The 25,582-nt window shown below is 28.2% G+C and overlaps 2 protein-coding genes across 3 annotated transcripts; both read right to left on the reverse strand.

The window, feature by feature from the left end:
* Positions 1 to 540: 540 nt before the first annotated feature.
* On the reverse strand, positions 541 to 7,533 carry LOC113557448 (IQ motif and SEC7 domain-containing protein 1). Of its 2 annotated transcripts, XM_026962976.2 has the most exons (10): positions 6,724 to 7,532; positions 4,588 to 4,713; positions 4,135 to 4,525; positions 3,640 to 4,077; positions 3,358 to 3,575; positions 2,753 to 3,042; positions 2,533 to 2,672; positions 1,838 to 2,063; positions 1,581 to 1,770; positions 541 to 1,506 (listed from the first exon to the last, which is right to left on the reverse strand). In XM_026962976.2, the coding sequence occupies exons 1-10, from the start codon at positions 6,990 to 6,992 to the stop codon at positions 1,335 to 1,337; spliced, it is 2,460 nt and encodes an 819-aa protein (XP_026818777.1). In that variant the 5' UTR covers positions 6,993 to 7,532; the 3' UTR covers positions 541 to 1,334. The 2 variants fall into 2 exon arrangements, with proteins under 2 accessions (XP_026818777.1, XP_026818776.1); XM_026962975.2 differs by having other exon boundaries at positions 3,640 to 4,525; positions 6,724 to 7,533.
* Positions 7,534 to 16,132: 8,599 nt separating this feature from the next.
* Positions 16,133 to 22,134, reverse strand: LOC113556808 (thioredoxin-related transmembrane protein 1). Its single transcript, XM_026961966.1, has 6 exons — positions 21,519 to 22,134; positions 17,786 to 17,950; positions 17,523 to 17,697; positions 17,333 to 17,434; positions 16,792 to 16,890; positions 16,133 to 16,711 (listed from the first exon to the last, which is right to left on the reverse strand). The coding sequence occupies exons 1-6, from the start codon at positions 21,680 to 21,682 to the stop codon at positions 16,598 to 16,600; spliced, it is 819 nt and encodes a 272-aa protein (XP_026817767.1). The 5' UTR covers positions 21,683 to 22,134; the 3' UTR covers positions 16,133 to 16,597.
* Positions 22,135 to 25,582: the final 3,448 nt, after the last annotated feature.

Consider the following 25,582-nt stretch of genomic DNA (forward strand, 5'->3'; position numbering starts at 1 on the left):
AAAATTTAAGTTACATATAATTGTCTCAAGATGCATGAAGACGCGAATTTGAACAGAGTGAATACGTCATATGAATGTTTACTGTTTAATATGACTATACATGAGCATGCATTTGTCTTAAATGTGAGTTTATATGCGCAGCACACAGTAAATAATGTATTGCATATATGTTCAAAAAAACCATAAATACAGAAATACAAAATCCACACTGTGCGCGGCTCACTTTTAGTTTTTCTAGTATTTATGAAATATTACAGTAAATGCTTAAATTTTCTCATTGTATAAGAGCTCACACATCTAAATGCATCAAATATTATATATTTATAAAAATTATTATTATAAAACATAATATAAAGAGATATTCTTTAATCAAACGTTTAATTATCAATTTGGTTTTATTACATAGGTACATCATTTAATATTTTTATAACAGATAAAAATACAATATTTTTTCGTTATAAGCCATTTTGACGTTTATATTAAAAATTGTCAAAAATATTGACATTTCACAATATAAATACAAATGACAAAGAAAAATAATTACACATATAGTTGTTACATTAAAAGACAATAAATTATAGTAAATATGTTTTTAAAGGTTATAATTCAAAAGCAAGGACACGGCAAATCTAGTTAAAAATATTATATTAAAACATTTTGACTTTAAAAAATGTAACACAAATATAAAAAAGTTGTGTATACTTGTATAATTTAATACACAGTGTGGTGCATAAATAGCCACATACCTTACATCTACAGAACATTCTATGATTACAGACTTCAATATATTGTAGTTTAAAATTTTAAATAAAAATGTATTGATTTTTTTAAACTAGATATCACTTATATTAGAATAAGAATATGACCAAGCGTACATATTTACATTTGTTATGTGCAACCAGCTTCTCGTCAGTTGTGTGTTACTTGAGCATGGTGTATAATATGTATAATAATTGATACGCGAGGTCTATATACTAGCGTTGATGGCAGAGGAAGTTATTTTGTGCTGGCCCACAAGTGCACATGATCATACTCTTACTCTGGCATGGGTCTGTATAAAAATATATATGATGTAAGGTATACCATAGTCAACATTCTGATAATTACATTACTGATTGTGCTATAAAATTGACTAAGCTGCACCACACTCATGGTTGTGTAATAATAATTAATTTGTCATACAATATTAATACTGATGACTTAATGCCAAAAAATAAAGAACAAATATTATATAATAAAATAAGTGTATTAAATAAAAAAAAACAAATAAAAATATGGTGGTGCTCTATAAAAGAAATTTCTTAGTTATGTTAAAAATAAATTTAGTTGTATTATCAAGTAACAGTCAATGCAGCCCGTTTTGGTGTAGCCTGCTGTGATGGTGAGCTGTTTTCAAATGTATCATCCGGATGTTGTTTGGGACTGCGCACAGGTGGAGAGGGCAATGGACCCAAATCAATATCTGCAACTCCACTATCTCGATTTTCCGAATTACTATTAACTGATCTACATATTAAAATACAATAAAATAAATGAAAATAATCATCTTTTTTGTATGCAGAATGCAGATTTTAATGTACCGATTATTATGACCATGTCTGTGACGCTCGAGTTCAGACTCTATTCTCAAATTTTCCATTTCATCCATTTCACATATTGATTCCCGAATGTCTTCCACAAATTTACAACGATCATGATCGTTTCTTGCATTGAATGTTATCAATAGACGGTTGTCTAAACGCTGAGTAAGTTTGATACCAAATTGATAATCTGAAATAACAATGATTTAATAAAAAAAAACAAGTATTTTTTATATTTTAGTAAAAGATGTTCTTACATGGCATTTGAAACAAAGAAACAGTAAGACCATTCAATGGATAACTTTGACGAAAAGTATAGGTTACTGAATTTTTCTTTTTTGAAAGTATTTTGGTAATGACTAGAAGATCGTTAAAAAGGAATACCTCTCGTTGGTGAACACCAGGTCGTTCTTTTTTGTAAATATCAGCTACTTCATACAATCTGCAATAGCACACTAACCGACGATGTGGCAATGCTAAATTCTGGAAAATTTTAATATTGGTTTTTCCATGTTTTATTATATTTGTATGATTTATATTTTTCATAAATGTAATAGAAATAATAAAAATTAAAAATTGTGAGAGTATTATTACTATTATTATTATCAGGAATATGAGTGTTTATTATTTTATGTTTTTATATTTATAAATTATAACACACTTTAGTATTTCTTAGAATATTAATATAGTCCCTGTCAACAATTAAAAAAATAATATTTAAATATAAAATAAATAATAATAATATTATTATATTATTTATAATAATTATTATTGTTACAACTTTTATAAAATACATATAAATCAATAAAAATCAATTGATATGTCATTGTCTATATTACAGTATAAAATATATTTAATCAATATACAGGATTTTGTTAATTATGTTTGCACCATATAAAATGTATACAGAACAGACTTAGTTATGATTCTTATTCAGTTTCATTTAACTTACTGGTTTTTTGCCCACTACTGTTGACTGCACCTTCATAACTTGAGTAACATGATCTGATCCAGGTTTGAATTCATTTGCTTTAATTCGCTCATAAATTCCAACTAACATATCTCGATCAATATCACAACAATCATCAATACCTAATGAGAGTGCAAGACAAACAATAAAAATATCAAGTATTAATAATGTTATTATCATTAACAGTAGTAAGCATTTTTACCTCTTAGATTTTTGATAAAATCGTTCATTTTCATTCGACGTTCTGGTTTAAGATTAGGAGTATGCAAATCAGTATTGAGCATGATAATTGCAAATGCTAATATAAATACAGTGTCTAGATTTCTCAATCTTGCCACAACATCTCTGTTACAGTGACAATATCTATGACTAAAAACTTCAATGATTCTTTCAATTTTTTGTGCTTCGCCAGGCATACGGAAGTAAGTTTGAAACTTGCGTAGTGCAACATCTACCTGCATACCAGAGAGATCTATTTCTTGAGCAAAATACCTAAAAAAAAAAAAAAATACAAATTAAACCAATAAATATTAAAAATTTGTAAATTCGATTTTTCTTGTCTAAAATGTATCGTATATGTATGTATGTATTAGAGCATATTTATTATATAACACTATAATTTAATATAATAAAACAATTATTCAGTACATTATCAAAGCAGATATAAAGGTTTTTTAACTCAGTTCAATTGGATGAATTTATAGATATAAATATAGAACTAATAGTTAAAATAAAAAAGCCTCATATAACATGTTCTAATTATTCTGATTTAAAGTATTATTTGGTTGTTTAAATAGTTTTACTTACTCTAAGGCAGCTGCATTAAATGAATTTTGTAAATCTCCTAAATATTCACCAATCATTTGTTTGCTTAAGCCTTTACGAGATATTAAAAATCTTGCAACTGCATGGGGAGCATTGTCCAAGAATCCTTTGCATACAAGGTAAATAATACCTTTTGAAGGTTTTTTATTAAAGAGATTGAGACCAATACGATATTGACGTTTTCTAATCACATCAGAAATCTAAGAACAATTTTTTTTGTATTAAAATGAAAGTAATATAATAAAATCTATATAATATCCATACCTGTGATTTTTTATTCCAAGACACTATAGAATTTGACAACATGGAAGAGTCAACTGAAGAATTTGTTTGATTTAAATTATGTGACTGACTAGAAAGACTACCATCGCTACCAGAAGATTGAACACTTGATAAGCTACCACTATCTGACATTTTATTCAGTGTACTGGCTGCTATGTTTTGATGTTGTTCCCGTAAAGAACGAAATGATATTGACGAAGTTCGTTTTGGAACTTCAGGAGGAACTTTATTTTTGGAAATGTTAGAAGGGTACCCGGTTGAGCTCCCTGAAAACATACACGATGAAGAGCTACTGCTCCCATACTGATTACAATCAGAACCAGAATGTGCTTGTCTATAAGTATCTGAACTATTGTTATGGCTGTTTCCACATAAAAAGTTTGGCATCATTTGATGTGCCACTTGACTAGTGATATCGTCCTGGAAAAAAAATTGTTCAGATGCTGTCTCCGGGTTCATTGTACTAACGTTGTTTACTTTCATATCATTGTAGGAGTAGTTATTTGAGTAAAAATGAGAACATGAAGATTCCAAGCTGTAATAATAATTTAAATCACATCGTCCAGATCTAGAACGTGGCAGAGAGTTACATTTGGTTGGTGAGTAACCTGATCGTCGTTCTCTTAATGACCCTGATCTTATGCTCAGCTGACTATCATGAGATCGTAAACTTTGGGTATCTTCCAATCGTTTACTAAGTCTTTTTTCAGCTTTTGCCATTGCTGTAATATGAGCAAATTTTTTTACCAGCATGTAATGTCTAAATGCTCGTTGAATGACTAGTGCAGCTTGTCTGGCTCTGTCACCTCCATATTTTCTTTCTAGTAACTCAATCTGCTTTTCAATCAAATCTTGTGATAACTCATACCTTTAAATATATGAAAACATACTTGGTCATATTGTTTACTTTTGAGTATAAAAAAAACTTACGAGGCAGATGTATGAAATGGTTCTGGTTGAACCATGTTATTTTTGGACATTGTGCCTGTCCAATGACTATATTGTTCACATTGGTTCAAAAAATTTCGATTATTGCTTTTGTCATATTTGTCTTCTCTGAAAAATATAATAAATCTCTTTATTACACATAAGGTAATTAATATTTTTTAATATTATTTTAATACAATTGAAATTAGATACTTTAAACAATTTTAACTAGTCATAATTAACTAGATTCACAGTATTTATGTATAAAAGAAAGTCTCGAATATTTGTCTTGAATAAACTATGAAACTACTAATTTAACATACCTGTGGATTTTATGTATTATAGATAGTTTTTTAAAGAAAGGCATAAGTAGGCTATATATTATATGCCTAATAAAAATAAATGTATCAATAAAATTAGTATTGCTAAGTCATTAAGAATCTAATTGTAATGTTTCCACTAATACCTACCTACCTAACATAAACTAATATTTTCATCGATAATAAATAAGAATATAATAATTATTACAAATAAAACACGGGTATTTATTAAAAACTGAAACTATTTTAAACATGAGTATTTAAATAGAAATTGTACAAAATGATATACATACAAATAAAGTATAACAATTATCAGACTATCAAAATAAATAATGAATCATTGTCATAGGTACCTATACAAAGTCTATAATTTGTTTCAATAAAACTATAAGTCCTTGACATCCCATAAAATAAAAATAATGTATCTATTAAACACAGTAAATTATGTTAAATTTTAAATTATAACTTAATCCAAATGTTGATGGTTTCAAATATTATTTTAAAATGTGAAAAAAAAAACTATTAAGTCGTAGTAGGTATTTATGGTATCAAATGTTTGTAGATATGCATTAAATATTAGTAAGTTTTTAAAAAGTAAATATATTGTACTAGCATAAATACCTTATCTATTAATTCATTATTAACTATAACAATATTATTACTATTGACATTATTAATCTGTTCAACGAAAATTATTCACTTAAGATTAACTATAAAGAAAACTATTGGTACAAATGTCACTCATAATAATATGAATGCATGGAAACATAAATAACCTGATAGGTTCCCACCTAAATAACCTAGATATTTAATAAATTTGGTATGTCATTTGAACAAATTGATAGACTTAACAATTAGTTAATTACCTAAATGTATTTAAAAATAATAAATAAGATAAATTTAAAAATAAACACAAAACTTTTCATGCTTCTAAGATTTATAAATAATTACAGTAGGAAATAAGGTAAATATTTAAGAAAATTATTAATAATTAATACTAAAATCCAGAGCCGTGCCATGGTGGGGGGCCTGGCCTGCATGCATCCTGAGTGTATGGTTTAAAGGGTTTTTATAATATTTTAAAATATACATAAATAAAATATACAATGAGAAAGATTGTTGTTTTACAATTATTTTGGACCATTATTTTGTTTTACAAATTGTTTCTGAACAAATTCCGACTATGGTTGAGTAATAACAATTAGTCAACTGCAACGTTTTATTCTTTTATTATTATTAGGCTTTATAATAAAGTATCATATTAACATCAATTTTGAAGACATTATTAAAGATTTTGCTTCAAAAAAGCCACGGGCAATTAAGTTTTAAACTAAGTACCTATATGATATACTCTTATGATATGTTTGTAAATATAATTTGTGGTTTGTATTAATTTTTAATTATTGTAAATCAAACTATTTTGTTTAATAATTACTATTACAATCAACTTAAGTTACTTGTCAAATCAATGTAAAAAATACGTTGTAAAAAAAAAATTAAATTAAATAGAATATATTATGAACGAAATGCATAATGATGAATAAAATAGGGGGCGAATATTTTTAATTATGCCCTGGGCACCAAATCTTAACGGCACGGCTTTGCTAAAATTAGTGTTACATAATTATTAGACAAAAATATTATTACTGCAATTTGTAATGCCATACACAGATTTTTTTATTAACAAAAAAAACTGACTTAATGAGTTTTAAATTTGGGTAAAAAGTTGTAATTTAGTATGATTTTAACGGAATAAGTGAGAAGTGTATTAAAATTGAATATAGCAAATGTAACAAATCGGTGATTGGTAAGTGTTTACCTGGTGGTGGTGTCATGGGACATCATGCGCTGGTCGTAGAGTTCCATATCAAATTTGAGACGACCGACTTCGCTGAGCAACATGTCCCTCTCATTCATCACCAGGTTCAGCTGTGTCCTCAATTCGTAAATCTCTTGGCACTGTTGATTGATGATGTCCATGCTCTTCTCCAACGGAATGCCAACGTCGTACGTCGCGTGACCGCTGTGCACCTGACGGCAGCCCAATCCATTGGTGGGCTTTTGTAATCGCTTGTTGTCGTCGCACATATCCCAGCGACCGCTGTCACATAATAGCACTCCCTATCGAAGGGCGCGAGGGCGGCAACTCGGAGACGCTTATCGTCGAACGGATATCGATATTGATACACAGCCGTCGTCGGTCTCGATGTCGGTTGGAGACGCCTTGGTCGGCGACTATCGGGGGACACTCGATGAAACGAATGGGCGACCCAAACAAAACACCGATGAGACAAGTTCGGTGAGTTACCGTCTCATTGTTGATAACAACAACAACTGATATTATTGTTATTATTATTATTATTATTATTATTATTATTATTATTATTGTATGAGCAAGTACATACAACACAACTACATAACATCATTATTATTATATACAACGCACTTGACGGTCGTGTCAACTAAACGAACGGTACTACAACTGACGATTATAACAAAATAATATGACGAATATTAACAAACAATCGTACGTAAATACAATATTATTACATAATTTATAACTAAACAACGACGCCGAGTGTCGCACAGTTGTGTACCTTGTGCGTCGACTGTGAGACGACGGTCGACGGCGACGTTATCTCACGTGCCCACTCACTGGGAGGGATCGGCGGTGCTGTTGGTCAGCGCGCGGTATACGGTAACCTTGATGTTATTGCCTCCCGGCAGCGATTCGCCAATATAACACACGCGCGCGCAACACACACACACACACACACACACAAACGACGGCGGTGACGGTGTAGTTGACGACGACGACGACGACGCCGCCGCCGTCGCCCGTACAACACACAATAATCCATAATGCTGTCCAGACACCGCCACTCCTCTGCCGCCGTCGTCCACAAATCCATTTAGGGGCATCTGCTGCCACCCGTAGTATTATTATTATTATGTTATCTGTATACGCTCTGCGCTACAACACGACTATAATAATAATATTATTATTATTTTTTCATTTTTATTGACTGTGAAAGAGGTAGGGCCAAAAACTGGTTGCTGTTGTCGCGTATATTATTAAAATATAGGTATAATGTAGGTGGATATCGATATACGCGCGCATTGTACACAGGGACCTACCGCTATGATGGCCGAACACGACAGGCGAAAAATATTTTCAGGACAACGTTTCGTTATGAACACGATTACACGAATATCAAATAATATGTGAATAATTCGAAATAAAAAAATTGTACTGTATACATCTACCGTATGCCCGTATATACGTCTATATATATATATATAAACCGCCAGGTGGTGGCCACTGGCCTTCTGCTGCAGTGACACATTTTTTACTGATCGAATCGCTCGTTCGATAATATTTTTATCTTCACTGTACAATAACATGGGTATATAATACGATGTATTGTGTATATAATATAAACAATATAAATATACGGCGTGTGCTAAAGATGGGTTACCACCCACGATTGATTTTTAATACAATTAAACCGCTTGTTGGAGACGATTTCTGTGAAAATCAACTGTTGACAGAATCGTCTGAAACCGAAACACTGTCACGCCGATACGTCTGAGAAATATGTGGAATTGTCTAAAAAAAAAAAAAAAACTGATGCGAGGAGAAAACTAAGACTACATTAAACATAGACAGAGGCGGATAGGCCATGGGGATGTTGACGTGTTGTTAAACATTTTGTAACGCGCGTGAAAACTGTGTTATTACAATATGTACCTATTGGTTGAATATTTTAAAAACAGACTTCATAATTTTTGATTATTACAACGGAAATCTGAAATCATTTGTGCTATTATGGACACCGGGCCATTGAAAATAAAATTTTCGCGAAACTACAGATAATAAAATTATATTAGATTTAGTCTGTGCGAAATCTCAACTTTCGTCTAAACTATAATAGGAACACATGTATGGGTATTATTAAATGGAGCGCTGTTGTAAATTTAATTGTGTAGGAACTTATTGTACCTATACCTATCTGTTGTATTGTTAGCGAGATACCTACCTATAGTCTACTATGTCTTTCCTTTCACATTTTTAACGACCGTGAACGCCAAAATTAGTACGAAAATGTGCCGATAAAAGTTAGCTTTACTCTTTAGCCAAATTATTCGAATGTCGAAGGTAGGTATACCCTCAGTCATCGCCCACGTAATGACGTAATCATTACAATAATATACATAATATATGAAAATACGAAGTGCAGTGCATATGAACTTATAAACTGCAATAAGGGCAGTTATACTTTTGAGATATAACTCAGATGTAGGCCAAAATTTGATACACCAGAAAAAAACTAAAAAACTTTCACAAATTTGTTCTACTTTTTGTATAAGGTACTTATAATACAATATTCATGTATGGCTGCCTTGCTGCGTATATATGTATATACTATTGTTGTAATGTTGTATATATAACAAAATATTATTTCGTATACGGAATGGGAGTCAACAAATGCCGATTCAACAAAAATTAATAATTAAATTGACGACGGCGACGACAAACACGGAGCGATCGGGCAGTCGTGGTGTGTTACGGCTGACAACTGTTTTATTTTAATATCTTTAATTATTTCGTTGTGCTATTATATATTTATTTTATTTCGATTAATATAACTTTTGTTTTTATTCTCATATCAAGATACGCACCAAAGCGTCAGTGGCGAGGAAACACTTAAGTAGAAAATAGCAAGACACTATAATACCTTATTTCTCTTCAAGTACTCGTTATAGTGGTCACTCAGAGCCGTAGCAAGGGTGAGGCGACTGAGGCATTTGCCTCGGGCGCCAATGAAATGGGGGCGCTAAACTTTGATAAATTGTTTAAATTAAAATATTATCCTACCAATATATAGTATTTAAGGAGCATTTAAAAATGTCTTACTTAAAAAAAAATATTTAACTATTCAATTACACTACTTGTAACTGTCACCGGGAGCGCTAACTCCCGATGAGGGCTCAAATAACATACTAAAGTTTGTATGGCATATAATGCATTTGAATGCATTTATTCTTACTTTAAGCTCACGTCTTCTGTAGTTTTATTCCCTGCTGTTTATTTATTTTATTTTGTTTGGGTAACCCAGAGTTATATCCAGGCACAAAACACTTATTAAGACTTTAAGAGCAGTCTTGTAAAGTATTCAAATACAGGTATTTGGAAACTAGTATTTAAATACATTTTGAGGTATTTTTATACTTAATATTTGTATTTAAATATTATAAATAAATCGGTTTTATCAATTTCTTATAAAAATAAATAGTAAAATGTTAAATATTAAAAAAAAAGTTCAGATAAAATTTCGAAAAAAATTGACTTTATAAAAGAACATATTTTAACTGTTTTGGGCCAACATGCTATTATCTTTAAAAATCTTCAGAGAATTGACTGTAAAGAGTTTAAAATGTACAGTATTAGGTAGGTACGGTTTAGGTATTTAGATTTGTAAAAATTAAAAAATTACTTTGTGAGTATTCGTAAAATACATTATTTTATAAGTATTTTTAATACTTTTTCATGCGAATACACTAGTATTACAGCAATATTTTATTACTTTTTTACAAGACTGCTGAAGAGGCATACTAGATAAAAAAATAAATTTCAAACGACGTTTGAACAAAAAGAGTATAATTTACTAAGATTTATCTTTTATGTGTCAATTAAAATGAATTTTAAAATAAATACTAGTTGACTACTTATCTAATAAACAAATATATAATAGATTAACATTTACAAAATGAGATTTTTTTGACGGAAGGGGGGCGCATATACTCAAACTTGCCTCAGGCGTCAAATGAGTTTGTTATGGCTCTGGTGGTCACCAAAAAGGATTGTTGAGCAAGCGCTTACCGCAGGTTTGGGAATCGGATACTGAGATACCTATTCTATACGTTAAACCATCGCGTGACGTATACGACACTATAATATATATATATATATTATCTTGCAGCTGCTTCTTCGCGAGAATCGGCCAAGTCTGTGTTATATATATATATACCGTTATAATATGCTTTAATTTAATTTAATGCTTACCACTTTACCAGGTTTCAATTTTTTTTTTCTAATCTCATTTATACATTTTGTTACCTTTTATAATTATATTAAGCATACCCATAACATATTGACGCAGTTCTTTGTTTTATTTCACCTGCCGTGTAACACATGTGATATAGTAGTGAACTTTTTTTTTTTTTTACAACTATACATAACACAAGTCTCATGGTAATGAATAATAATAATATAAGTAGGTACCTATCCCCCCCCTAATTGTTAAATTTTTGTGTATTACCTAAACCTATTATAATCACGTAAGTCACGTAGTATTGAGTTTGTATAACTAATAACAGATTAATGTACGAATACTATCTAAAAACGTTAAATTGAACGAATTCCAAAATGTTTTTTTTTTTTTATTTAATCAGTCTTATCTACATAATTATTGTGTGTCTGTGGCCACGTGGATAATACTAATGATCTAATTCTACACCACATAAGTCATTGAATCAATATCATATATTATTATCGCAAATAAATACGAGTATCAGTGTACCTACGATGCAAATATAATTGAAAACTGTAAAGCAGATCATTGGCATTTGGTGGGGACCAAATTTCTTGCTTGATTCTATATTTCTGTACATTTATTGTATAAATACATATGTATACATTTTTTAGTCGGTAAAGATAACTGTCCTGTTCTCAATATAAATATAAATTATAGACTTTTCAGACTTTCAGTAGAATTAATTGATTTTATTACAGCTTAGCCGGGTTAGGCATTGTTGATAATTGCTTTCAGTTTTTTTATCATCTTCGAACAGTCCGATCAAATTTTGATAATATTTTACAAAAACTATTTTCTAATTCTAATGTTATTAAAGAATATTATTTAAAATCCTAATTTCCTAAAAATAAACATCTATACTAAATAGTCATTAATTTTAGTCACTTTTACTTGGTGTTTTGGCTATTGATAATAATAAAAATAAAAAATGCATATAACATTCTTAAATAAGTAGGTATTTGTTTACACAATTGCATGTGATAGATTATAAGAAATAAATTAAAATCAAAATTGTAAATAAATGATTCACAAATTGACAAATTATACTGCATGTCTACATAGTACATTAATATATTAAATTACATTAATGTATAAATTGTGGAATGAATCAGAAGGTAGGTTTACTAAGCTTATGTTCAAAGACTAAAGTTTACTTTGAGAGAAGAGATAAAAATAATGAAGGTTTCATAAATTTAATGTTAATTGATATGCTCGGTAGTTTAAACCTATTTATTGTACCTACAATATATTATGTAAAGCACTTGGCTAAATATATAATACTTCAGCCGATTGCATTATTTTATTATGTATTGGAATTGGCTATTTATGTGATCTGTAAAATGTTAAACATTGGTCATTAAAAAAGTACTTAATTATATATTCATATTTCATACACATAATTATGTTGTATATAATATAATAAATGATTTTATTAATTGGATTCAATTTATTGGCTACAACCTGCAATACATATGATACATAGTATATTATATATTTTGTGCTACAAAAATATATCAAACATATAATGGATAGGGGAAAAAATGCGCTATACAACTTGATAGACTTGCTGAAATGGTTGAAATCTTCTCAAACACCTTTTACTATAAATATGTATGTACCCAAAAAAAGACTTTTACAAGAAGGGAAATGTGCGTAGTTGTCTACTCTAACTTATTTCTATAAGCCCAGTTATAATTTATAAGAGGTTATCTAATTTATATACATTTTCTATTGTCTGTTTAGAACTATACATCTTAATAATTACTGTATTAACTTAATATTTCTAGTAACTATTTAATAAGTTAATTTTTTAACTTTTTTATTAGATAGCTCATCGCTCATCATAACCTGAACAATATTATTGTATTCAACTTTCAATTTCAGGTATAGTTCTCAAGAAATTGCCACATGTTTTAATAATGTATAAGGTATATGATATGATGAGATAAGAGTGTAAGTAGAAAATTGATAAGTCACATAATTTTAAAATAGAGGTGTCAATGTCATAGTCAAATATTTAATATATTTTGTATATATATAATACATTCATAGGACCTCAATACCTAAATATAAAATTTATTAGTAATAGGCTTATATTCTTTATTACTTGTTTATATTTCATATTATATGTCTCGAATTAGTAACTAAATTCCAAAATCCTATTCAATATTAAAGTTTTTTTTTTTCTGAAATAAGTTACAAATTACATTTTTGAAAGATATTTTCTGTTGATAATTAATGGTTAGAAATACAATTATTATTTACTAAATAAATATTAGATTTTGAATTAATAGTTTTTTTTTTAATTGAACTGCAGCATGTTCTACAACATTTTGAATCAGAGATTCAGAGGTTGAGAAAGGTCAAACATAACCTAACATAAGAAAAAGTGATGGCTAAATTATATTATAAGAACATGTGACCTATTACAAATGTATAAATGACAAAAAATTGTAGAATTGTACAAAAATGGAGATAATTTAAACTAAATTTTTATGGTCTTATGTATTTAATATTTTTTTTTTGAATAAAAATAGTTAAACTGTATACACATGAAAATGAAAATTAGTTTTTTGAAATAGCCAAATATATATCTTAAACATTATGCTCACCACCCGCATTATTTTTATCCTTGACATTGATTCAAAAACTCAAGTATAATGTAGAAGTTCACTAGGGTAAATATACATTTAAAACCAAAAATAAATTAGTAAATTAAAAATTGTCATATTATAAGACACAATGAATAAATGTTGAATAAGCTATCTACTTATATTGTGCAATGTCAAATAAATACAACAAAGTTTAATTAATACCTCTCTTGTTTAATTTAGAACCGTATAATATGATAAAAAGTTAGTCATTGTTTAGTTTGTAAACAATCATATCTCAAAACAATTATTATGAAAAATAGAAAGAAAAAATAGATATCAAACATTTAAAAATATATAGTACTAAAAACCCTAAAAATATTGAAACTAGCTTTAACAATAGAATTTAGAATGTATCTTACGATCAATATTTACAATATTAATTTAAGTATATAGAGATTTATATGATATTAATGTCCAAAATATTATTATATTTGTAAATTATTATGATATAATGAATTCAAACACAATTGAAATTTAAAACAAGATAGTAAAGATCTGATTTAAAAATATAATCGCAAATTAAAACTAAGTTTTATTAGTATGAATGTAATTCCATTTGAAATTGGCAGTTTAAACAAATTTTATTTCCGAAATGTATAAAATTAAGCAAACTATAATTATCTATAGACATAAAAATTATAAAATAATGTATAAATTATTGATACATTATTCACAAAAAGTTGTGTTGCTCATTTCAGGTTATAAAGTGCCATAATACTTAGTAATGTTACAGCATCCCTTGCTCTAAAATATATTTTCCCCTATTAATATAAATGTGCTTTAATTACTCTACTTAAAATGAATGTAAATTTTGAAGGTGAAAGTTACAATCCTCTAATAAACTTGTAGGTAGATCTATTATTTATATAATATTAATAACAATCATATAGAATAAGTAGCCATTAAGGAAATAAGTTAATCAAGTTGAGCAGTTTTTTTTATACATTATTTATTAATTTATTATTAACACAATGTAACATTAAATTCTTTGTTATTTGCCCTTTAAATTATGTAGCAGGAGTGGCCAAACTATTTTTGATCACAATCTACTAAAAATATACTTCACCTTTGAGGATCGACTTCCATACAACATTTTTTTACTATTGAATAACTATAATTATTAAGAAACGTACTTGCATAAAGTGTGTATATATACAAGTATTATAAACTAATTACTAAAATAAATTCTATCATGATCGACATGATCCGCAATCGACCGTTTGGCCGTCCTCGTGCCCTTTTTTACCAATCCGCACCTGAATCTAACACTAGGCATTTGATGAAATTTGTATGATGCATTTATCACTGTACATTTTTTTTTTAATTAAAACAATATTTAAATTTAAAATCAACACACTCTTAATTGCAACTCTATACTTTGTCTCAAAGCAGAATCAGTTTTGAGCACTTTTTCCCCTTTCACCGGTCGCTACATATACCTTTATATGGGAGAGGCACGCTGCCAAACAGAAACCAGTCGCCGCCTGATTTATTCTACTTTGAGATAAAGTATAAGCTTAAACTATGGTATTATTTATGCTGAATACACATATTTTGATGTTTTGAGAATTATAAGCTAATATAATATTGATTGGAAAAAAATGTAGGCTTATACTTTCTGTGAACTTGTCTTTATATACAGTCCTATCAGTTTTGTTTATTAGTTATTAGAGTTAATAATTTCCATTAAACTCAAAACAAAAATTTTTTTTTTTAGTGAATTTTAGCCATGCCTTGGAGCTGGGCAAGTAAATTAATAAAATTTGTGATATCATATGAAACACTACATATGTTTTACAAATATTTTACTTTCAGAATAGTAAGTAACATAATTGTACAAATAACTACTGATGACTTTGATATGAATGTGTATAATTTACTAGGCATTTTCTGATAAATAGATTAAAAACTATTAGACTTCAAAGATAGAGAAGAGAAAGCCTATGCACTAGTAAAGTCAAACAATTTGGTCAAATTCACATTTCAAACGCACTAAAGTATTATTCTCTATAATATTTGTAATAGCTGATTTACGCAAGACTTCAAACAAAAACAAATGATTTTGAGTGAATATGTTTTGTCTATTATACGCACAGACAAAAAATAAATAAATAAATGGTGTACTCGTATTGACATCCTCTTAACATGTTGACTCTGTAAATATTTTTGTTTAAATAACATAAAGAAACTTACTGCTTTTATATGGTCATAAACTATGTATGAGTACATATTATAAAACATATGTTTAATCATGCTAAATAACAATAAAATAACATTCAGCCACGTTTAGAGAATAATAAACCATTTACTATTAATATAATATGATAAAATGATCTTCATGATGCCAATTGGTGTGAGTAAACAATCAACGTATTAAGATAAAATATTTACTATTCATATTATATTTGTGATTAAACAAAAATATTTATTTCTATCCCCAAATTTTCTGCATGCAATAATATATTGGTGTAAACTCTTACAATTTATAAAATTTTTAATTTAATAAATACTGTTTTAAATTTCTTAACATCTAAGTTTTGTTTTTAAATAAAATAAAATAGTTTAGATAATTCGTAGAATAATAACAGAATTAATATAAGGTTTGGCTATTTATTTATATTTATATACATGAATGAAACATTTAAAAAAATTTCTTATAAAAATGACTACTTACAAAGATTTAGGAACAAGCAAGCAATACAGCTAATGCTTTAAGCCTAAATTTTCTTAAAAAAGCAATTAATTAAAAAAAATAATTGACTGCTTATGTTAAGTATTCAATATTAATTAACTTAATTAAATGTGAACCTAAAAATAAATTAATGATAATATCAATATAATGCTTTATATTAGAAAAACTATTATACATTAATTGGTATAAATTATATTAATTGGAATTATATTGAAGAAATAGTTAGGCTTATCATAAAAAAAAAAGTTATCAGTCAGTTTTACGTATTTTGCGTCTATTCCTCAATAAAGGTTCATTTTCAGTTGGCTCATCACTAGCTTGATCATCCAACAATTCATCTTTAACAAGTTCATCATCATCATCCTGAAATAATATTACGTTTTATTACTTTTATTAATAGCCAGATAAAAAATAAACAAAACAATTTTCAAGTTATTACTAACCGATTCTTGACCGCTATCGCTGTTTTCATCTTTTCCATCTTTAACTGGCATTTTATGGTGACTTGGAGGATAAACTAAATCAATAATACAAACTAACACCTAAAAATAATTAAAATTAATATTATACATTTGACAATATAAAATATTACATAACCTAATTAAGTTTACTATCACTTCTATGGCTATCTTAATGGGAACAAATATTAATTTTATAACAAAAAAATCACCAAACATTCTTTAATCATTAAAGAGTAATTTCAGAACTAGTTTAGAAAATAACATCGTTTAATTGAAGACCATCATTATCATGTCCTATATAAAATATCCTAATCATACATTTAAATAAATAAATAATAAATAATAATACATGAGTTAAATGCTTATATCAACAGAAACAAATTGGATCAAATTTATTAATTTTCTTCATTTTTAATATGGGTAAGAGTATTGTTGAAAGATAACAATTAATGATTGTTTTTTTTTTTTTTTAGCTTAAGAAGTGACGAAATTCCAAAACTAATAAACAAAAGGGTGTACTTACTAAACCAAGTATGGCACCAATAAATATGGTGGCTATAGCAAATATCAAATATGATCCCCAAGTGGGAAGTCCATATTCGGCCATCAGAGTTGAATGTAAAATCTAAATAACAACAAGTGTTAAAAATATTAAATTAATTTTGATAATGAATTGTATTATATAAAAATAAGTATTATAAGTCGACACTTACCCTAACTTTTTGTGAGAGTTTAAAGAATTGAGCAACTAGAGACATTTGAATTGAATTAGGGGATTTCCATGATGAAATTGTTTCTATTTGTTCCCATTTTCGTTCTTTTATAAATGATATCATAGAATCTTTATCACGGCCCATTTTATAGTATCTGAATACACCATTCTTAACACTATAATAAGTAAACATTATAAATTATTACTAGATCAAAATCAACCATGCAAGGTAATTAAAATAAAATATTAAATTATTTATCTCACTGAAAAATGGTAGGTAAAGTTGTAACAATAAAACGTCCAGTAAGTCCTGGTGATATTGTAATATCTGTACTTGCAACTGAAATCGATGAATGACTTTCACTCCATTTTGCAAATTCTCTCCATTCAGGTTCAAGTGATTTACAAGCAGGACACCAAGGAGCATAGCTAAAATCAAATAAATACTCTAATTAATGGTATATAAATTATTAATTAAATCAGATTATACATAAATTAAATAAAAAAACAAACAATTATAGACGAGTACACAATTTAACTTCAGATTTATTACATTTCTTAACAGTATACTGAATAATAAAATTATATTGAATCTATCTTTGATTTATTTTTGTATTACTATCCAAAATTAATATTATATTATAGGTAATTTTTATACAAAATAAATATACAATTTTATTTTAACAGATATACTAAGCGTTTAAATTATGGTCAATCAAGCAATTATTGTGTAAGGATCTATACTCTCATTACTCTCATTGCAATTTTATAATATTAGAACCATAAAAGAATATTTTTATTATTTTAAAGTATTAATGTAGTATACTAGTATTACTTTTTAGTTGACAATAATAGTGTATATGTATTGTATAAAGTATAAAAACATTAATAAAATAAATTTAATAAAACGTTATAGGTATGCAAGAAATAAACTAAATTCAACCATGCTAACAATTTAATAATTTATTTTTTAATCAAATTGATTTAAAAAAAAATATAAGGACTTATTATTATTGGCATCCAGCAAAATAAACATCTTAAAATATTGTACATAGGTAAGAAAAATAAATATTTATAAGTGTCATATTTTAAAATTAAACTTTGCTTATTAAGTAGTTTATGTATAAATGTATAATAAACAGTTATTTATATTTAGGTACTTGATCTTTGGAACCAGGTTATACTTACAACATTAGGTAGATGTAATTAAAATTTAGATATGTTGCATCTACAATATTGTAAGAATAAGTAAAATTAACTTATTTGTTGAATTTAATTAAATAAATGAAAAGTTTAAAGTATAATATTAATTAACTATATAAAAATAGATTATCTATACTTTGATTTATTTAATTTTAGTTGCCAAGTATATGTTGTTTAATATACTTTAGGATTTTAAAATAGGAGACCAATTAAAATGAATTTTTTTTAAAGTCGAGTACGCAAATATTTGCATAAATATGTACCTACTATTATATTATAATTATCTTTATTACATAATTTATGATGCCTTTAAACTATTCATCATTAAATTAGATAAATTCATACAAATCTTATCTGACCTACAATATGGTATAACAGAACAGAAAAACTTCGAAAAAAATGTATACTAGTTTTGATAACAACATATTGATGATTTGTTAAGAAAAAATTCTTTATAATTCATCAACAGGTATCTCAATAGTAATTTTAATATTTAATTTTCATACAATTTCTACATTTTTTTTTTTGGTTAGATAATATTTTAAATTGAAGGAATGATTTTTTTATATACATATACCTATAAAAGAAGATAAATTTCAAACAATTTAAGCGATTTTAAATTATAATGAATTATAAAATCTTTTAAATGTAGAACAATAGTAAGTTAATAATATGAATATAATATTTACAGTATTATCCAACAGACTGAATCAAGATTGAATAGCCAACATTAAAAATTATGTACAATAAAATAAATTTATAAAACTTTGCTTCCTAAAAATAGAAAATAATTTTCATGCCTCTTATGAATAATATAAAATAATTTAAAAATTATACATTTAATATTTCATTAAATTATAATAAGTTAATGTCAAAAGAAACAATACCTTATTTTGGGTTATATATCACAAAATAATGTAAAACATTATTTAAAAATGTTATAATTGAATGGTTGAACTCATTGATAGTTTAAAATCAATGCTCCAAGAATTATTTAGCATCATTTAACTTTTAAGTGTCACATAATTTGGGAATCGCTATTTTAGTATATAAGCCTTTTCTATTATTAACGCTCTTAGCTAGAGTCTAAATATTAATCATAACACATATGTGTAACCTTCGATGCAATAGACATAGTGTGCTTAACAGTATATTAAACTGAATTTTATGAAAATATAATGCAATAAGTATTATACAAGGTAATAAAATATTGTACTAGCTAATGTAGTAATGTACATGAGATATGTACATTTTATAATAAACGAACTGAAATAAAATTTCTTTCTACAAGAACTATTACCGTATGCAACTATGCTTACCTAACCACGGTCTACTCGTGGTTTATAATATTCATTTAAAACCTAATGTCATAACCCAACTAAGGATTAATTCAAGTTGTACCTAATATTTTCTAAGTAATAAAAACTTTGCAGTAGCTACAGGGGCGAATTAAGCTATTTGCCATCGTCTCAAATATAATATAATATTAGATATATTTTATTTTTATTTTTTAAGTGCGCCAAATTTACCGCTCTAATCGCCTGATTATTTTGCCTGTAGGATAACCCGAAACTGAGCAGCTATACAATACAAATCAGAATTTATAATATTTTTATATCTCGAGCAAGGACTTTCAAACATTATAGCATATAATCAAGTGTGAATCCAAAATCCAAAGGGCAGGTGCTAGAGTACTAGTGTATTTGTTTTTAAAGTAGCCACCTCTTGAATATTAAGCATATTCATTTTGAAGACTAAAAAAAGGATATGCCATCAGAATGGATTAAACAAAATACAAAATCTTATCTTAAGCACCATCCCTCCCCCCCACTACATAAAAAAATACTAGATTTACCACTGCATATAATACTAATAATCAGCACCAAAATTTTACAAATATTTTCAGGTAATTAAAAATATGAACGAATAAACTAAAATCAATTCATAAATATTTCAACTTAAATAACTAAATAAAAAAATTTAAATCACTTCTTATTTTGTTCACGGGAAACTACCTAGGTAATTCTGCAAAAAAACATATTTGTTTTCAATATTATAATTTTGACATTATTTAAATATTTTTAGCTATGACAAGTACAAAACCCATAATATTTATTAAAATATAAATAAACTAACCTATACTATCTTTTTAAAAATGTATAGATAATAAAACTAATTGCATGGTCCCTCCTTAGAATGCAATACAATCAACAAGAATCATAAAATGCAAATGCATTAAAGTCTTTGCTCTATTAATATAATTTGTGATTAATAACCAAAATTACAATTTAAGAGAGTTATTAAGAAATGTGTAAGATTTCATTGTCAAAATATATCTACGCTTACTAGTTCATCGTGGTAAATTAGTATACACTCATTGGATAGAAAAAAAAAACAGTTAAGCAAAATGGGTCTATTAGGTTTGTAAAAGTCTAAACTAGAGTTCATATGACTGGCAGTGTTGCTAGGAATTCAAAACCAAATAGATTAAATTAAATTACCATCTTCACTATCTCAACCACTCGTCACAATATAATTAATAATGTCCACATTGTCGTTACGACGTAGCGCGTCGCTCACATTGGGTTTCTGCATAGCACGTCTTGAGAACAATTATTTTCACCCGCATAAACACACACATACACACTCGCCCCTGCGAAAAATATACGACACGTGTAAAACGATTGCCGATCGCAGTTTGGCGATCCTCCGCCGGTACGGACACCGAAGACAACCATTTCTAAAAACCGGATACTATAATATCTACAGTGCCTACGTGCGACCAAATACTCACAACAACACCATCCATTCGTCGGTCAGCACGTTCGTCCAGTTGTTCTCGTCCAGTTCTAACGAATGGTGATCGCCGTGTCCGGCGTCTACGCCGTTGGCGGCTGCGGCCAACAGGCACAGCGACCCGATGGCCAGCAAGAACACGGCACACGGAGGCTTGGTCATGTTATCGACGTGGAACGCGTAGGCTGAAGAAATAATACGTGTAACGTTTGTGTGGGACGCGACGGCGGATCGGAATGCGCGTGTTTCGAACGGGCGCGAACAAAGGGTGCAGCGAAATGACCGTTTTTTGAGTTTTCTCACTCGGCGGGACGGCGGTCGACTCGGCGAACGGTCGAAAATTCGGGGGAGGGGACAAAAAAATGAAAACAGACGAAACGTGAAAAGTCCACCGAAACGTGCACGTTGACGGGAAATCGTGTATTTCAAAACAACAACGTCTCGCCGCGTAAACAACAACAACAACAACAACAACAACAATAATAGTCAACAGTCAACACGATATAACAATATTGTCGTTAACGGTAAAGATACAGTTGCGAGTAACCACTACTGTGAGGTGTGCATCACCTACGTACGAACGTTGTGTGTGCGCGCTGCGGTGAACAGTGAACAGACAACGGTGACCGGTGTTGTACACGAATCACGGGCGGCGTCGGCGCGGCGGTGGGTAAACGACAATCGCACCACTCGACGACACGAGACGCCACCACTATATTATTATTGTTGTCATAGAACACCGTATACTCGCAGTACTGCAGTACACTACTACTACTACTACTACTACTACTACTACTACTACTACTACTACTACTACTACTACTACAACAACAACTACTACTACAGTATTACTATATACAAATTGTCAAACTGACAGCTCAACTATATGTCTGTAATACACAACCGAGTATTACAATTATTTACAACTAGTTGTTAGTTTTCTGTGTACGGTTAACTACCTATGATGGAAGGATAACGATATTTTTCGATGGGCCCTCGTCTGTTATTATAATAATTGTATATGCATTTTGGACCCTTTTTTTTTTATCTTTTGAGTAGAAAGTAGAATACCCGAATACGTTTGTACGGTCGGTGGTATTGTGGTATGATTTTTTTTATGTAAATGACAAGTGTATTTCTTAATATTTTTCAGTAGACGTAAACCAAAAATTACCTATCGCCAATGCTACTACCATAGACCGATAAACCTATGAATTAAGTTATAAATTGTATTATAATTAAGTCGAAGTAAGAATAAAAAGTATGAATAAGAACTAATAATAAAACCTATCAAGGTGGTACCTAACGTCAAATTGTCAACGCCAAGTTACGACAAAAGTAATTGTAATACCTATAAAGACTGTACAATTTGGACTGTTATTTGTATGATTGTATGTACATTTTTAATACAAGGTTTTTATATTGTTTTACTGATAATTATATTTACAATTCGGTAATTTCTAATCACTCCTATTGGCGACTTAACTATTTATTCATACTAATTTCAACGTTCTCGTCATAGTTCCCTGCGTATTTTTGTATCGTATAATGCTTATTGTCATAGGCTATGATGAAAAATGCTTAAATTTTCTACTTAGGTGATGGTTTTTCAAACCATTTTGTATTTTTGAAAGATCTAAAGCGGAAATGTCAAGTAGAAACCTACTATTTAAATTAATCGGAAAAAAATGTAGGGAAAACAGGATTTTTCACAGAACTAATTTTCGATAAAATCAATTTGTTGTAACTCAAAACGTAGAGACTTGAAATTTTCACAAAATCTTTGTACCTATTTGCATTTACCAATTATGATATAATTTTAATAATATTTTGGATCCTTTTGTACAATTAATAGATATTTTAAATGTTTAACATTTTTCAGTTTTTTTCTTCAATTTGTGTATGATAAAAAGTTAATGAGTAAAATATTTCCCTCCAAAAATGTTAACTATTTCCGGTATTTCTTTCCGGAAATACAACTAATGAGAGACCTCGAGTTAAATTTCCAAGGTTATTTATTAGGATTTTACAGAAATTCACAAAAATCAAGAATAAATAATTTTGTAGTTTAAAATCCTTAAAAGTTTTAATTACACCACCTAAAGTTTGAAAATCTGACGTGAAATTAATAAGTGTTCAGTGTAAATATTATTACAATAATTGTCAAAATGTGAAATATATCTAATACGGATATTTATGGAAAATAATATTATGTGTAAGCCCTGGTAATATGACTAATAAACACAGCAGTGGCCTGTGATTATCTTATTCTGTAACGTATCTACTATCTACATACTACATGTATAATTTATATGGGTATTAGGTGATGATAAATGGTGGTTGGTGGTTGCTTTATGATATTTTTACAATACATAATAATATGGCTGGTGTGCGGTCACAGGATATAATATTATAATTTATAGAATTATAGAGCCTCTTAACGCGGAACACTGCACTATTCTACCGTGGCAAAATAATATAATACTACATGCGTATTATAATATTATGTGATACGATTTATAACGCGCGTTGCAAGAGCCGTCTCCGTCACAGTTGACGGGCCACCGCAGCGTGCCAACTTCCAACCGTAACTATTATTATAGTTTTAGATAATACTTACTACTTATCGAAATTCACAATACCTGCGACTAAACAGTAGGTCCACGTCTAACTGTGTATTGAAGTCCATGCGCGACGGCGTTTAAGGCCAACTCGCTGTTACTATAATATAGGTATATATCTATATATATATCCATATTATATTATCTGCAGTCTATAAACGGACGTGTTTTTAACAATCACCCGCGAATTGCGATACTGAAAGTACAAAATAATATAAAATTCTTTGATTAGACCGTAACATATACGGACTTCAGAACAATCTCTGCAGGGGCCGTGCAACAATAATTTATATATTAAAAATGAATGTCTGTTTATTTGGTTTTAAGTAAATTCGTAAACTACTTGTGCGACTGACTTCAAATTAATCGAATTTGACATAGAGATCTGGTTGGATCTCAAAATAGTTTGTATTATTTTTATGATCATAAAAATAACACTGTATGCATTGTTAGATCACCCCAAGTCCTAGGTATAGACGTACAGTACTTTTACATTTTTATGTGATTTACGCTACACAATAAAAACATTTTTTAAATCATGTATTAATATCTAATAATAATTTTAAAAAAAACAAATATAATATTTTATGAATAAAATATGAATATTACAGTAAAATAAATAAAATCAACATATTTTTAATTTTTTTATTTTATTCAAAACTATATTCTATAAAACTTTATTTTCAATTTTTTATTTCAATATTTAATAGTTAACATCATACTTAATATATTATCATGTTTAGTATACCTACTAATATATTATTATTATACATATATTTTATATTTCTATTTTGACCATTCGAAATTTGACGAAATCATTTTTAAATTGATTTACATTTTCAACATTTTAATTTATAAATTGATTAGCTCTCCCCGAAAAAGTCCTGGCTACGCCACTGCGCTTATTTGTATAATGCATTAATGCCTAGTATAATAGTATACTAATGAATGTTGGTTCATTGTTGACTCATGGTTAGTGCAATTATTGTATAATTTAAATATAATTATCGTTTAAATACTTCCGTTGATGTATTTTTAATGAAAATTATTTGTAAGAATTAATTGTTTTGAAAAAATTTACAAATATTTCATACTATCACACCAAAACAAAAATAATAAAAATAAAGAAGAAATGAAATATATTATATTGTCACTGAGGCAACTAAATTTTAAAGCTATCAGTACTATATTTTGGTTTCTAGTGTTTCTACAACAACACTTTTTTTAGTGTAGCCACTAGCCAGTGTAGGTATTTAATGAAAATTATACTATAACACTATTATTTCATGATTTTTTTTTTTTTGAATATTGTAAAACCAATAACATTGAATATCGAATTAACATTAGATAAATTTTATTAGGTTATACGTACTTATATGTATATTTATAGGTATTAATTTCGCATAATAATGAATAATCTAGTTTATGTATTCAGAGTGAG

The sequence above is a fragment of the Rhopalosiphum maidis genome, chromosome 3 (genome assembly GCF_003676215.2).
Source record: "Rhopalosiphum maidis isolate BTI-1 chromosome 3, ASM367621v3, whole genome shotgun sequence".
Taxonomy (NCBI): Eukaryota; Metazoa; Arthropoda; class Insecta; order Hemiptera; family Aphididae; genus Rhopalosiphum; species Rhopalosiphum maidis.

Bases quoted from the DNA above. Each gene is read 5' to 3' on its own strand.
- LOC113557448 (XM_026962975.2), bottom strand. From the start codon at position 6,992: ATGTGCGACGACAACAAGCGATTACAAAAGCCCACCAATGGATTGGGC. The intron at 1,771-1,837 runs GTAAGAACATCT...TTGTTATTTCAG, and splicing joins TTCTTTGTTTCAAATGCCAT to ATTATCAATTTGGTATCAAA. The intron at 1,507-1,580 runs GTACATTAAAAT...TTTAATATGTAG, and splicing joins AGACATGGTCATAATAATCG to ATCAGTTAATAGTAATTCGG.
- LOC113556808 (XM_026961966.1), bottom strand. From the start codon at position 21,682: ATGACCAAGCCTCCGTGTGCCGTGTTCTTGCTGGCCATCGGGTCGCTG. The intron at 17,951-21,518 runs GTGAGTATTTGG...ATTTGATTTTAG, and splicing joins GACGAATGGATGGTGTTGTT to CTATGCTCCTTGGTGTCCTG. The intron at 16,891-17,332 runs GTAAGTACACCC...AATTATTTTTAG, and splicing joins TTGGTGCCATACTTGGTTTA to GTGTTAGTTTGTATTATTGA.